This window comes from Perna viridis, chromosome 2 (assembly GCF_037379345.1).
Source record: "Perna viridis isolate PV_CMFRI_1.1 ecotype Kerala chromosome 2, ASM3737934v1, whole genome shotgun sequence".
NCBI classification, from domain to species: Eukaryota; Metazoa; Mollusca; class Bivalvia; order Mytilida; family Mytilidae; genus Perna; species Perna viridis.
The window spans coordinates 3,907,618-3,923,636 of record NC_142446.1 but is presented as its reverse complement, the minus strand read 5'-3'; the positions used below and the strand labels follow the sequence as shown (position 1 = coordinate 3,923,636).

Here is a 16,019-nt window from a genome sequence, read left to right as displayed (position 1 = left end):
TCCTTTTCATTTTTGGCACCTTTCTCTTCTATCTTAGTATGAAATGTACTAAAGGCTATACACAAAAGGCAACTTAGTTTAAATCGTTACTACAGCACCATATGCATTATAAACATGATCTTCTGTCTGGTGAATCACGAAATGTAGAGAACTCTGTTGATCTGGTCATTCCAACATATCAACTCGATGCATAGGCGCAAAATCCAGAAAGCGGAATAGGAACTTACATGCCTTTATACATCAGAATACATTCTGCTCAAAGTGCGAATAAATGTTGACATTTAAACGCTATCAGATGTTGTAAGATACTTAAGCCGAACACCCCTTAAAAGGAGTATCTTAGAACATTTAAATAACATAGTCATAACGAAGATCTATCCTCTTCAAGAAACTACAGAGCATCTATCAATACATCCTCCCAAGTCAGGTTTTTGAATCCATCTTCACCTGCACCTTAAGGGAGAGGGGCGAAGTGCATCCAATTCCCTGATTTGGGAGAATGCTATCAATGTAACTGATACAAAGAAATAATTGGGTTTTACAATTTGATTAAAAGTCTTGAAAGATGAATAAGTAGCTATACTACAAACAATACAACAGTGAACCAAAAAAGGGAAATATTTCAGAACATACTACCCAACAGGAACTCTCGGCACAGACCATATTCTCCTCGATGCATGGAGAGGGCTGGGATTTAATATTGATTTAGATTTTTTTTCAGAAGCAGCCAAAGTTATATTTTTTTTTTATAGATTTTGAAAACATACTTTTGTAAGGAATAGGGGAAATAATGAATCATAATTTTTATTGTCCATGGCCGAGTAAAACTTTTTTGGGCTCAAATTTGGAATATTTTTTTCTCAGAATAATCCCAGCCCCCTTTCAGTATAAAAATGATCGGTGCTTTATAGTACATAATATACACTCCCTGTGCCCAAGAAACGGCCATCGGAGTACAACTCGTACTGAACGACCAAATTGGACCTAGCAAACAGCAGGAAGTAGGAACAACATTAAGTCTTCCAGACCTTTAATCCCAAAAGGGATTACCCAGACCTCTCTGACACCAGTAAAAATATTTTTTGCATTCACCATATGACTGTTTTCCGTAACATTACTATGCCATAAACATTATCAGCATATGTTTCAGGCACATAGATGATACTTTCGAGGAACTCTCTTGTTACTTAATCAACAGAATAACATGCAAATAAGGTCAGGCATCTGATTGATAAAGTACATTTAATTTTGGCATCCTTATTTTGTCTGAAATTAACATGATAGGTCATTGAGTCAAAATAATTAGACGATTACAGAAGTTCTATGACATCAGGTGAACTGAAACAAAACACGTTGTTTGTCTGGAGTGACCAAGACCTTCACACATGAACGCCAAACCTATAAACAAACTAATTCATGGGCTATCTTTGTCTTGTGTTATCAATCTACAAAATTGGCATTTGTATTAAGTAGTTTAACTGCGTAATTTTCATTAAAGTTCTCTTTTTACTGCACTGAAGTTCATTTCATACAAAAACATCTGGTTAGTATATTATTATAACCAGACGCATGGAAGCATCTTTTGTAAGCCTACACTTAAATTGCATTAAACTACATCAAGGAGTGTATTTTAAAGACCCTGACTACATGTATACAGTTTGGCGAGGGTTGATGAAAATAAACATCCGCCCACTCCACCACTACAAGAGAAAGAATATCTACCTTTGGAATCTCATACTGAATAAAAATACATATTGTAAACAATCAGTAAAAATAACAATGGTCTTATTTTAGGGGATCGAGTTCGTATTCTTCATTGAAATTCCAACTATTTCATTAAGCAAACCCAGTTAACACACCCCCAAATAAATTTCGGATTAAGCCCCAAGTGAATAAATTGTTGAAATTTTTTGAATTCCATTGTATTCGTTTTCAATTATAAAGACCGAAACACTTCATAAACCTGCCATATTTTAACGGCAATTAATTACATCACCAGATAGTTCAAACATCCTTCACACAATTAATGGGATTGAATAACAACTTTACATCATCTACAGAAAGAAGCACATTTCACAAATTCACTGAAAATTTGGTGAACACACAGTATACCAACACTAATTGCATACATATCTTGTTCTGTTGAGCACAAAAGGATCATTGAAAATTAGTACAGCTTTATGACCGTTTCAATCTCGACCTCTGAATTGGACCATGGTTTTGTTATTGACACAGAATTACTTTAGGACAATTTTAATAATAAAATAAAACAGTTGGGCATAAGACTTGTCCTAATGACAGATAAAGTGCTGGTAAATAGCTGAAAAGAAAACAGATTTTCATGAAACTTTGAAGGTAGCAAGGACACCATATGCTGTTGTACTTATTACCAAGAAATGTTTATCCTCTAATGTTTGTAGGAGTAATGCCCCTTTAATCACAGAAATTTCAAAAATATACAACTAAGGCAGGTTTTTATCACAACCTTTATGAAACTACTCAACAGAATTTCATGAAAGTTTGTAGGTAGCATCGAAACCTTTATATGTGCATATTGCCAAAAATGTGTTGAATTGTGACAGAGGGACAAGTTTAGGGCTAGTGTAAGTGATGAAGGTTATTTTAGATAAAGGACTGGTTTAAGTTTAGAGGTGCTAGTGTAAGCTGAAAAGGTTATTTTAGGTAGAGAAGGACTGCGTTTAGAGGTGCTAGTGTTAGCTGAGATGGTTCTTTAAAAGAAAAAGGACTGCTTAAAGTTTAGATGGGCTAGTATAAATGGAGAAGGTAATTTTAAGGGGAGAAACTAGTGTAAGTAAAGAAGGTTATTTTCAGGGGAGAAGCTAGTGTAAGTGGAGGAGAACTTGTTACAGTATAGAGGGTTAATTTAGAGTGGAGAAAATTATTTTCAGTGGAAAAGGACATATTAAAGTTTAGAAGTTCTAGTATAAAGGTCAGTGTTAGTGGAAAGGGCTTACTTTGGGTTATAGTTTATATTTAGATTAGTATATACACTTGAAGTTTGTTAAAAGGCAAAAATGATTCATCCATTGGTTGACAAATGATATAAAAAGCTATGGTGAACTTTACTAAGTTTAATTTATAAAAAAGTTCAGTGGAATTGTTTCATTATGCAATAATCTGTCTACAATATATGTAGGAATGTCAATCAGTAAAGAATGGCTGGTCCCTTATCCACAAAGTATTCATTATGTTCTCTACTTCTTCCTTTGGAAATCTCTCTATAAATGACTGAACCATTCCTTCAGCAGAGGATTCATAACTCCTTAACTTAACAGACGATCCTGAAAAACAAAAACATTAATAGCTGAACACAATACTTTAAGAAGTTTGATATTAAAACAACATGGTCAAATAATAAAATAAAATGCTTCAAAGGGCACAGCTTGACAAAACTGCTAAGATCAATCATGAATTTTTGGGGCAAGTATGGCGACACCATTCAAGCTTGACAAAGCTTTGCTTTTATTTTGCGGAGATACATTTGTAACATGATAAAAATTGGACCTAAATGGTTCCAGTCACAACCTAAAAAATCAACCCAAGCCTTCCTACAGGGGATATGGTAATAGTTCCAGTCACAACCTCCAAAATCAAACCACGCCTTCCTACAGGGGATATGGTAATAGTTCCAGTCACAACCTCAAAATCAAACAAAGCCTTCCTACAGGGGATATGGTAATGGTTCCAGTGACTAGGGAAATTGACCCAAATATCTGGTGACTAGAGAAATTGACCCAAGTAGTATTTAATGATTTTAGAAATTGACCACGGTATATATCTGGTGATTTGAGATGTCATTAAATCCATTAAATAAAGACTAAAAAACAAACCCAGTACCTGGTGATTTCAGAATTTAAGCCCAGTATCTGGTGATCTGAGAAATTAAACCCAGTATATGTGATTAAAAAAAATCTATCTATAGTTCAAAGATTTATGATGTACATGCTGTTTATTTACAAATAATTTCTTTAGTAACATTGGAATAACAGGTGCTAACTGAATGTATCATAATTTGCTCACCACTGGCTTTCTTTGAAGGAGAATATTCTAAATGAGTACATACAATGACTCACATCCTTGATGTTAAATATCAAGGAAATTACACACACCTTGGCAATGTCTTACTGATTCTATTCTGAGTAACTATTTATAGATGACGTACATAAAGATTTTATTGAACACACACATCTAATTAATGAAGTCTTATCAAGACTGACAGGCTAATACTGTTTAAGTAGCTACCTCTAACTACTTAAAATGACTAACACATTAACTTCAAAGTTATACTTACTACACAAATACACTTTGATTACAGGAACTTTTGTAGATAAGTTCAAATGAGGAATCATTAGGAACATGAACATACCAGAGCTCTTGTCCAAAATAAAACAAAGAATGACTAAATGATAAGCAAGTGAAATTAAAAACTGCAAAGTAATTCCTCTTAAACATAAATTTATAAATAAATTCATTTAATATAAAGAGAACATGATATGCCGGCTTCATGCCCCCTTTAATGTGGATCTTTACTTAAAATGAATACATGTAATTATGAATGACTAATGGTAATTGAAAACACTACTCAGTCCCCCCTTCAAAAACATGCTCCCACTATATTCATTGGTCCAAATACATGTATCTGACATTTAAGACCAGTAAGTAAATCATTCTGTTTAAGAATGAATAAAGTCCCATAACTCAAAAAACGTAAAAAAAGGAAAAGGAGCATACAATGATGAACAAGAGTTTCATGAAAACTGCTGACAGCATTTTGACTTATTGTGTGAAGTTGGAAAAATTCCAATTTTATTAGACAGAATTACTGTGGTAAGTGATTTAATGAGGTTTCTCAAACATTTTAATTTTTCAGACCTGGACTAAAACACAGGGGATTAAGAGGCCCATTAAGCATAGATCATTTGGTATTGCTTTAAACATCAGGCTTTTTTTAAATTGTTTATGACTAAGTTTTAACAATCTGTTTTTACCTTCAACCTTTTTTTCTTTTTCCTTAAAATGTAAAATTCTTTCAAAATAAAATGTTGTTACTCTTATTTGTTTATTTTTAACTTTATGAAATATTTTCTTGATTTTGTTTTGTTATTGATCACGGAAATGGTGTTTTTTTTTTTTTTTTTTTTTAGTATCTGACTTTCTGCTAAGTTTTAATGTTGAAAGAAAGCAAATATACATATTTTTAACATTTTAGTACAAACATATCATAGTTATTGCTGATTACATTAGAAAAAAAAACAACAGAAAAACTATGAAAAAGCTCACTTGGGAATAGCCCAACTTCCTTCCACAGAAACTATATAGGATACCTCATAAATGATATAAACATATAAATTCAGATGGAAAAACAGAATAGGAGATGTACAATGTCATATCATGTCATAAACAATCTTAGAAAGTTTCATTAAATTCCATTTGGCTGCATCAGAGGAGTAGCAGATTAGAAATGGGGACGGACAAAGGGACAGACACCATGATCACTATATACCCTCCATTAAACCCCCTTCTGACTCAATTAAACTTTTTTATATATATATTTCTAACTCATTTGTAGAAGATTTTCAAAGTTGGAAATGTAAAATTCTGAAAAAAATCAATTTAAGGACCCTTAGAAAGTTCAATGCAAGCATTGCATTTGTCATTGCAGCTCACTTCTTTAATGAACCTTAACTGACAGACATCGTCTTATATGGCAGCAGTGAGCTCTGCCCAATTTGTCATGTGAGCTATGAAAAATGTAAGCTGATGTAGCTACAATTGACTGAATTTTTTTTATTATTATCTGAATTAGATAATTAATATAAAAATAATAAAATGTAATCAAAAAATTATTACAAAAAGAGGAATATTTGTTACCCTTGTCAATGATATTATTCAAAATATTTCATCCAACATTTTATACTGGACAAGTCAAGTACTGATAAATCCTTTTGAGGGCCTCGTAATCCCTAACCTCAACTGAACACACCTGGTGAGCAAGGCTCTACTAGAAATCATTGAGATGGAATCCGTCTCTGTGGTCCCCAACGTGGCAATTAAGCCATATATACCAAATGGATTTGGGAAAAGCTTACCAATTAAAAATTTTCAGTTTTTAATGCAGCATTTATATTAATAGAAATAAGTATGGATCAAATATATCATGTTTAGAGGATCTACACACATGTATCAAATACCCTGAAGACAAAAAAGTTACAGCACAGACAAAAGTTTGTTACCTGATTAGGAATTTGACCTTGAGGTCAAAGTTCAATGTCATAGGCCACTATCCATGGTACACAACATATCATCTTTAGGTGACCTACCCACTATCCATGGTACACAACACATCATGTTTAGGCTACCTACCCACTATCCATGGTACACAACACATCATGTTTAGATGATCTACCCACATGCTAAGTATCAAAAGCCCACATCAAAAGACAAACAAGTTACAGCCTGGACAAGAGTTTGTTACAGAAAGAACAGGGATATGATCTTGAGGTCAAAAATCAAGGTCATAGACCACTATCCATTGTAAGTTGCACATTCTCTTTAGGTAATCATCCCACATAAAAAATATCAAATGCCTACATCAAAAGACTAAAAATTTACAGCTTGGACATGAGTTTGTAACAGAGGCACGGTTGGACAGAATGGTCACTATAGGGTGACAGCCACTTTTGTTGCGGGGGCCCTAATTTTTGAAACCTGTCCTATTTTGCATATATTTAACAATTTTTTTCCCTGAAGGTTGTGCATACTGAAATGCAAAATAGGAAGTGCACAATGGTATCATGTGATAAAGAAAGTGTAAAAGTTTCATTTAATTCCATTCAACATTTTCTGATTTGTAGATGTAGATGAATGGGAGTATGGACAGTCTGATCGATGGAAACTTTATATCTTCTCCTAATCAAAGTGGGGGTATGATAAAGTCAAATTACAGAAATTTGTGAGTATCAAAAGGGGCTAGCATAAATTGTAATAAAACAATTTCCCATAAAGACTGCTGAAAGTGCTTTTGAGAATAGGAAATTCAAAACATTTGAAATAAAATGCTTCAAAGGGCCCACAGAGTCACTCTTGAAATACAATTTAAAAGCAATCCATTCACTAATAGTCAAGTTGTTGTCTTGACATCATAACTAAAGGCTCTAGTGAGCCTAAATCGCTCACCTATCAAAAATAGTCTTTATAGCTTTCTAAAGCTGGCCATGCTTTTTGCTAGATCAAAAATCCCCACACGAAGATTGTTGAAAATACCCTAAGGAACATTCATGCAAAGTTTGGTTACAATCTACTGAGTAGATTCAGAGGAGAAGATGTTTGATAAAGTTTATTGATGACGACAAGGACGGACACATAGTGATGGCAATAGCTCACACGGCCTTAAAGCCAGGTGAGCTAAAAATGCATGTTTCTAGCCCCCTTTTATGTCCTTAATTTCTAAAATGTTCAAGTCTTAACCCCCAAAATCAATACCAGTCTGACCATTTGGGTATAGAATATTGTGAAACAGCATCATAGACATTCCTTTGCTTTTATTAGAGTTGTAGTTAAATTCTATGAAATGCATGTTTTTTGCCCCTTTTTGTTCCCCAACACTTAAAACCACTGAGGCCAGAACACCACAAATCACCACCCTTCCTTTTGTGGTTTGTAGACTTGTTATAAAATTTTATAAATAATAACCAACTAATATTCAAGTTATTTATAACTAGTGGCTCTAGAGAGCCTGAATTGCTCACCTGGTCTTTATAGATTTCTAAAGCTGGGCTCTTGACCTTATTGTACTATTGTCACAGGAACCATTTAATCAATACAGAGCATTGTAGTTATCTATTTGGTTTTCAAATTATAAAATAAATAGTCATTTTTTTACTCTTCAAGGGCAATACCTCTAACACTGAGCAACACATCTTAATGAAAATTTCAACAAAAGGTTGATCTCACCATGGTGATCAACTATTTCCCCAGGAAAATTAGGCTAAACCTTTGGGTTTTCAAGAAATTTCATCAAGTTGTCTTTTTTTAGAAGTTGTGGCCACGTTTTCAACAGATAAAAATTGTTAAGGATATCCTAACAAACATTCATACCATGTTTATTAACAATCCACCCTACAAGTTGTCTAAGAGGAGAAGATTTAAAAATACTCCATTTCAGGACCCATCACTCATTCATTCGTCAACAAATCTTTATGAAAATTTCGGCACAGGTCAATCACACAATGCTGAACAATTTTACTCCATGCCAGATTTTAGCTAAACCAAACTTTTTTTGTGTTTCTGCAATTTGACACCTATGGTCTATTTTTCTTATAAACGGTGGCCATGTGTTTCCCAAGATCACAAATCCCAACACACAGGCCGTTAAACAAGTTCTTCATAACATTTCAACCAAGCTTTGTTTCAATCCCGCCAGTAGTTTTAGAGGAAAAGATTTTTAAAGTTTGAAATGTAAAATTACGGAAAAAATCATTTCAGGACCCACAACTCATTCATTTGTCAACAGATCTTTTTGAAAATTTTGGCATAGGTCAATCCCATCATGCTAAATGATATTACTCCCCAATAAAATTTTAGATAAACCCAACTGTCTTTCAGTTATTTGCATAATTCTGCAAATAACCCTTATGGTCTATTTTTAGCAACAGTGGCCATGTTTTAGCCAGATCAAAAATCCCCACACAAGGATTGTTAAAAATACTCTAAGGAACATTAATGCAAAGTTTGGCTACAATCTGTCGAGTAGCTTCAGAGGAGAAGATGTTTGAAAAAATTAATGAACGATGACGAAGGACGACAATGATGACCATGAACGATGGACCCATAGTGATGGCAAAACCCATTGTCTACTGGAATGCTACTTTTTGGCAACTAATTCTAATATGGTTGAGGCAATAATCCCCAAAATCAATACCAACCTTCCTTATGTGGATTGTGACCATGTTATAAAATCTTATCTTAAAAAGATAACCCAACTTATTTTCAAGTTATCACACAAAAACCAAGTGAATATAGACAATGACAACACAGAAGACAACAATTCCTACACCAACAATGGCCACTATACAAATGCAAATTTTTTGGTCTCATATAAAAACATATATATACTGGTATGTATATATTTATAGAAAAACTGGAAATTGGCTCTATGGTCAAAGAAGCTTTATGACCACAAAGACAACAAAAATTTGAACAAAATCCATTCAGTGGTTTCAGGAGTTTCACTTGACAGTTTAATGGAGGAAATCACTCAAGTCCCATAACTCCCATAAAATTTGTCAAATCAATATGCTGTTGCAGTATGATCAACTAGGTTTGGTGCCTAACAATCCTGCAAAATTTGAACAAAATCCTTTCACAGTTTTTCTGGAGTTGCAATCACAACATGATGGACAGAGAAACGGACGAACACCATAACTTGATACGACCACAGAGGTTAAACCCCAAACGCCCTGTGCAGGTCCGGGTGTCAAAAGAATAGGCCTGCAGCAGCACTGAGCTTGTCGTAAAAGGTGACTAAATAGTGCTCAGGAACCTAGCCAGGGGCTACTGGGATGTGTGCCCCAGGTGGTGGAATGGGGTACCCCCGGCGTGTTTCATGCTGGGGTTGTCAGGACATAATACGGAAAACCTGACCGCAAACCATAGTGGTGCACCATGTTGGGAAAGATGCCACGTTCCTCGCATGTTAAAGAACCCTGCTGTGGTATTCGATAGTAGGAACCTTTGCACTCCGCCACAGGAGGCTAAATTGCCCGACCTTACCCATCCCTCCCCTTTTTCTAGTGGCAATAAAAATTTGTTGACCCTATTATCCTTGTGTCCCATCCCATTTTTCATTTCATCATCATTTCATGTTCATTTTATCATCCATTTCATGTTCATTGTCTGAATATACCTGAAATATTGCTGCTCGGACGTTAAACCACAATTAATCAATCAATCAAACCCCAAACATTTTAGATAAGTATGAACCCACCACCATTTAATAACTATGATAAGCATCAAATGATTTTACTGGAGTTATATAGCTAAATTATAATGCTTGTTTTGGCCCCTAATTCCAATATCAATACCACCCTTTTTTGTGTAGTTTGGAACATTATGATAATAACACAGATAAAAACAACACCATACCCTTGTAAGATTGCAAAATTTTTGGGTCGTTTGATTAAGTTGATAAACATTACTTTCATACACAAAAATAAGAATTTCAAGAAAGTGGTAGAAGTACAGACAGATGGACCAAACACCTGTGCCCCACATGACCCTTTTACATGTTATGAATTTAAAAAATATTAACTGTACATTATATCTTATCCAAAATAAACTTTATATCCAAGGTCAGATAAAAATAAAAGCCAGTGTTTACAATTATTCATGTGATTTATTGTTGTGAATGGATGTTTTGAAATAATTTGAGATCTGTTAAAGTAAAACAGATGTTTTAACTACCTTTCTAGAATGTTGATTTGTTTATTCAGTGTGAAAGTATTTAACATCAGTTAAGCCCTGACAAAACTCATCTCAATAAATTACTGACCCATAGTTAACAAAAAAAAGTTGTTACAATTTTAGATAAAGCTATGTTGGTATGATTTGTTATTATTATATGATAAAAAGTTTTACCAAGTGCAGTATGGTATGACCACAGCCAGTTGATCTCTATTCCCCCTTATTTTCCGGAAAATTGATGTTTGAGTCAAAGCAAACTTTTACTTACTTAACAAAAGTGTTAAACCTAAAGTTTGATCGCCTATAGTTAAAATCTGTACTGCACATTTAAGATATAATCATTGGTCAAAACAGCTGATATTCTTAAAACCAGGAAGTAAATTACCCATTCCAAGTGAAAAAAGTATCTAAGCCAATGTAGACCTATGTAATATCTTGATATTCTGAAGACTTTTTGAAGATCTGGTGAGTCTACATTAGTGTAGATATCACAAATTTGAAAAAAATGATAAATTTTATAAGTTTATATCAATTTAAGCTATTTTGGGAAAAAACTTCAGTTTTTAATTACATTTGACTTGCCATTACTCAACAAGAACTAACTAAAAAAATTCAAATATGTCAATGTTGTTCCCTTAACTAAAAATGGTTATATTCTATTGCTATGTTCAGATATTCAGCATAGAAAGGTACCAAAAACATCCCTATATGTAAAAAAAATTCTCAAAACTGAATAAGAAGTAATCCTTTTCAATCAAAAATAAAAAAAACCCTATTTTACCCCTTTTGCAAAACAGTAAGGATTATAACCCAAAAACTTTATGAAACCTTTTTCATGGTATGAGACCTTATGGAACATATTGCATATGGATTGATACAATTTTACTCATGCAATTCTTTGTAAACAAGAAAAAAATGCTCCTTTTTGTCTCTTTTCCACCCCAAATTCTTCCTTGATTCAGGTCATCATCCCAAAACTAATCCTAGCCTGAGCTTTGTGGGATATACAATTTTGGTACAATACCAAAGAGATACATTAACTTATCATATTTAAATTTTAATGAAATGCTAGTTTTTGGCCCCTAATTCCAAAAGTGTTAGGGTCATAACCCCCAAAATCAATACCAAGTAAAGTCTTATCAATATCACTAATATTTAAGTAAGTACATGTGTATCATAGTCAAGACTTCGTGTTGTGTCACTTTATAGCAGGGCGTAAGAAGGAGGCCTTTTCCATTGCAAGATTCTAACTTTCCAGTGTAAGTTACATATATAAATCACGTCAAAAACAAAGCGGCCATGCCACGAAATGCGACGTTAATATTTAGCATTATTTACAACATCCTAGGGCCACCAAAAATGATCTTTAACCAAACATGATATACAATACATATTTTGAAAAATGTCGGTCTTTCCTAAAGTATTCACGAAAATTATCAATTACCAAAGTGAACTAAAGTGTTGCAATAAAATGATTAAACTTTAACGCTACTCAATTGTCTCTATTTTCAAGAATAAATTTGAACAGTCTATTTCACAATTATATGTCATTGATTCTTCTTCCTCCAGCCAGCAGTGGTTTATTTTGGTTCATTTTCGTTGTTTCGCACTTCTAACGGAAAAAGTTTCACAATAGGGCGATTTGTAATTCCATTTTCTGTTTTAATCACGACGGACCTGACTAATCCATCTCTTCCGCTTATAAGTTCTCGGACAACGACGAGTTTCCACTTTATACGATTCGAATCATTATGGACAAGTACTATATCTCCAACTTGTATCGACGAATCATTATGGACAAGTACTATATCTCCAACTTGTATTGACGAATCATTATGGACAAGTACTATATCTCCAACTAGTATTGACTGATCGTTTTTCCCTGTTGTACGATGATATTCTCTGAGAGACATTAAATACTTGTGCTTCCACCTATTTCGGAAGTGTTGTAAAAGTTTGTTCTGTCTTTGTACGTTTCTGTTCAGTTTCACGTGTAAGTTCACAGATATAACACTGTTTTCTAACGTCACTTCATCTGGTAAAGAATCTAGTCTACGTCCATGTAACATGTGTGATGGAGTGAGTGGTGTCAGATCTTGTATGTCGGTTGATATGAAGGTAATCGGTCGGTTGTTCATCGTTCCTTCGATTTCGGTCACAATAGTTTCAAGCATATTCATGCTGATACATACTTTGCCTAGAGTACACTTAATAGTCCTCTTTGTTAGACCAATTAAATGTTCCCAAAAGTCTCCAAACCACGGCGCACCGTTAGGAATGAATTTCCACTCGGTTCTGTTGTTGTTTGAGTATTTCTTGAATTCTACTGTTTGTTTTTGATCTAGTAATGCGCTCGGCTGCCGCTTTGAAAGTAGTAGCATTGTCCGACAGCATGATTTTAGGAACAGATCTTGCACAAAATCTTCTGAAAGCTAATATAAAGGATTCTTCGCTTAAATCATTAAGAACCTGTAAGTGAACAGCTCTGGTTGTGGTGCATGTGAATAAAGATATATACGATTTCGTGAGTTCATTATTTTGTCCTTTCGTAATCATAGCACCTGTAAAATCTACAAAAAATGGAAATTCGTAACTTACTGTATCTTTGGGTGATGGTGGAGGGTCGGGGACAGAATAAGGTTTACCGGTTATCCTCCTACATGCGACACATTTTCGGGGTTGAGACCTAACAACTTGTCGTATTCTTGGTATCCAATACTGTGTCTGAATGTTAGCTCCACCATGGTGTGTCCTTTTGTGTGCTTCGGCTATAACTAATGTGGTAAAGTTGTGAGTTGTTGGCAATAATGACGGATGCTTTGTCTCCTCTTTAATAGATACATTATGTATTCTTCCGGCGCATCATAGTACCCCTTTTCCGTCTAAGTAAAGTTGAAGTTGACGTACAAGCGCAGTTGCCTGGGATGATGATTCTAAACTAGCGATCTCTTCTTGAAATACTTCCTGTTGTACTGATTTCACAAGCAAAGTTAATGCGCTATTTTGTTCCAGTAAGCATAGCGGTCCATACTGTCGTTTATCTGGGGATTCACGTAAATTCTCGGTAAAGAGCAGAAAGTAGCAGGTTATTCGGATTATCTTTTGTAATGAACTGTACTTGGGTGTGTCGATGAATGGGCGCATTCAATTCAAAATTCCACTCAATTTCGACCCTTCCTCGTTTATTGACTCTTTACTTATTGTTGTTAGTGTATTGCATTTGTGCAATTTTCAGTTCCAAGTGGGCCAATGATCTCTATTTGAAATCCAGGCTGGTCCGTTTGTCCAGATACTATTCTCTTCTAGTTGTTTGGCGCTTAACCCATGTGCAAAATAATCTGCCGGATTATCATTGGTCGGACAGTAGTTCCACGTACAATTTTCTACCAACTTTCGTATTTCTGCAATTGGATTTGCAACGAAAGGTTTCAAGGCTTTTGTTGACATAATCCAATTTAGGACAATTTGACTATCGCTGCACATATAGATGTGTTTAGTGTCCATCATTTTTGTAAGGTGACTGGCCAATCTTGCTCCAATGATTGCTCCAATTAGTTCTAAACGTGGCAGTGAAATGGTTTTTACGTGCACGACCCTGTTTTTAGCCATAATGATCAGCGACAAATTTCCAGTTACTAAATAGGCAGATGCTCAATAAGCTGATTGACTGGCATTTGTGAATACGTGTAGGTATGTGTCTTCCAGCTTATTCGATTTCAACAGAGTTCATGGAAAACTCAGATGAGTTGCGTCCTCAATATCTATAGCGATTTCATGCCATTTTTTGTTGAGATCTTCTGGTAGAACTTCATCCCACTGTAACTTTAGTTTCCACAATTGCTGCATAAAGAGTTTGGCTTTCACTGTCATGGGTGTTATTAGCCCTAACAGATAAAAAATCCTCCACAATAAGCTCAAAACTTCTCGTTTGGTCACCACTTTGTCCATTTCTAGCATTCTTACACTTGGATACCCTATAGTGTCGAATTCAGTATTCTATTTCATGCCTAATATTTTCACGTTATCGTCTAATTCTGCAGTATTATCGCTTTTGGCTCAGGTTTGTAGTTCTTTGCTGTTAGAATTCCAAGACCAGAGATTAAACCCTGCTTCTGCCAGTAACTTTCTTGATTCAGTGTAAAATCGCAAGATAGATTGTTCACCTGCAAAGCTGGTCAGCACGTTGTCTACGTACAAAGTTTTCTGTAGTTCTGTTGAAGTATTTGATGGATTGTCTCGGAAATGTCTCGTAAGTGTAGAACTTTAAATAAACAGTGAGCAAGTAGCACCAAAAAATACGACTTTAAAACGGTAAATAATGAGTGGGCTCTTTGGGTCAGTGGGATCGTTTAGCCAAAAGAATCTCGTTACGTCTCGTTCTGTAGGGTCTAGTTCTATCTGAAGAAATGCTTTCTCTATATCGGCCGTCACGGCAAACTTGTGCGTTCTAAACCGTACAAGAATTTCAGTCAAATCTATCATCATAGGTGGGTATGAAGGAAGACAATCATTCAAACAGGGCCTTTCTCTACTAGCTTGACAACTGCAGTTATACACAATACATATTGGAGTGGTGGAGGAATCCTTATGACGTACCGGGTAGTGTGGAATATAGTATATCCTGTTGTTAAATGCATTGTTATCGATAGGCACTTTTTCTATAAATCCTCGATTCTCTTGTTTGGCAATAATCCCCCCGTATTTTTGGAATATCTCTGGGTCTTTCTCTAAATGACGAATCACTGCTTCAGTTCTTCTTTTAGTGGTTTCTTGATTTGTCAGGAATTCTGACGAATCTTCTTTCCAAGGCAATTTTGCGACATACTTTCTTTTGTGTTTTTCTATTGAGTTTCGCATGTAGTTTTCAACAATTTCGTCCAGACTTGGGTCATTCTGTTCCTTGGCTTCGATTCCTAACTTTTCTATATCAAATTCCTCTTGCTTGTGACATACATACAAGTATATTCATCACTGAGATAGACATGTCGTTGTTCTTTGATGGAAGGGGTCCAGAAAGTAGGTATCCTATTTTTGAACTAACAGCTGTAGGTCCCTCTCCACGTACTATTTTGTCCTGTATTACATCCCAGTAAAAATCTCAACCAATTAGCAAGGAAATCTCAAATTGTTCTTTGTGCATGTGAGCTAATTGCAATCCTCATAAATAAAAAAATTTCTGGGTTGACTGAATATTTTGATTCTGTAATGGAGATGCTATAGTAGGTACAATTAACACTTTGACTGGAATAAGTTCACCGTCAATTGATTTTAATTGTACTGTTGTTTCGTCTAGATTTCTCACCTTCTTGTTAGCGTTTCCGAATGTAGATATGCTTAGACACTCATAACCTTCTCTTTTCACCTTCAATTTTGTGGCCAAGTCCTCAGTTATAAAGGATCGTTGGGCTCCTTCATCGAAGAGAATATTTGCGTCAATACATGTATTACTATAGACAACGGGGCTTATAGCCGTCTTCAAATGAACTGTGGATCTGTTTTCACTACTAGCTGTGTAAAGCGTATCGTCTTCTGATTTC

At 34.9% G+C, this 16,019-nt stretch overlaps 1 protein-coding gene across 1 annotated transcript in view; it reads right to left on the bottom strand.

Moving 5' to 3' along the window:
• Nucleotides 1-3,077: 3,077 nt before the first annotated feature.
• LOC148623338 (dipeptidyl peptidase 3-like) overlaps nucleotides 3,078-16,019 on the bottom strand; it is a 60,955-nt gene continuing 48,013 nt past the window's right edge. The window contains exon 19 of the mRNA XM_088565128.1: nucleotides 3,078-3,302. Within this exon, the coding sequence (XP_088421254.1) occupies nucleotides 3,163-3,302 (140 nt within the window). The 3' untranslated portion in view covers nucleotides 3,078-3,162. The remainder of the gene's footprint in view (nucleotides 3,303-16,019) is intronic.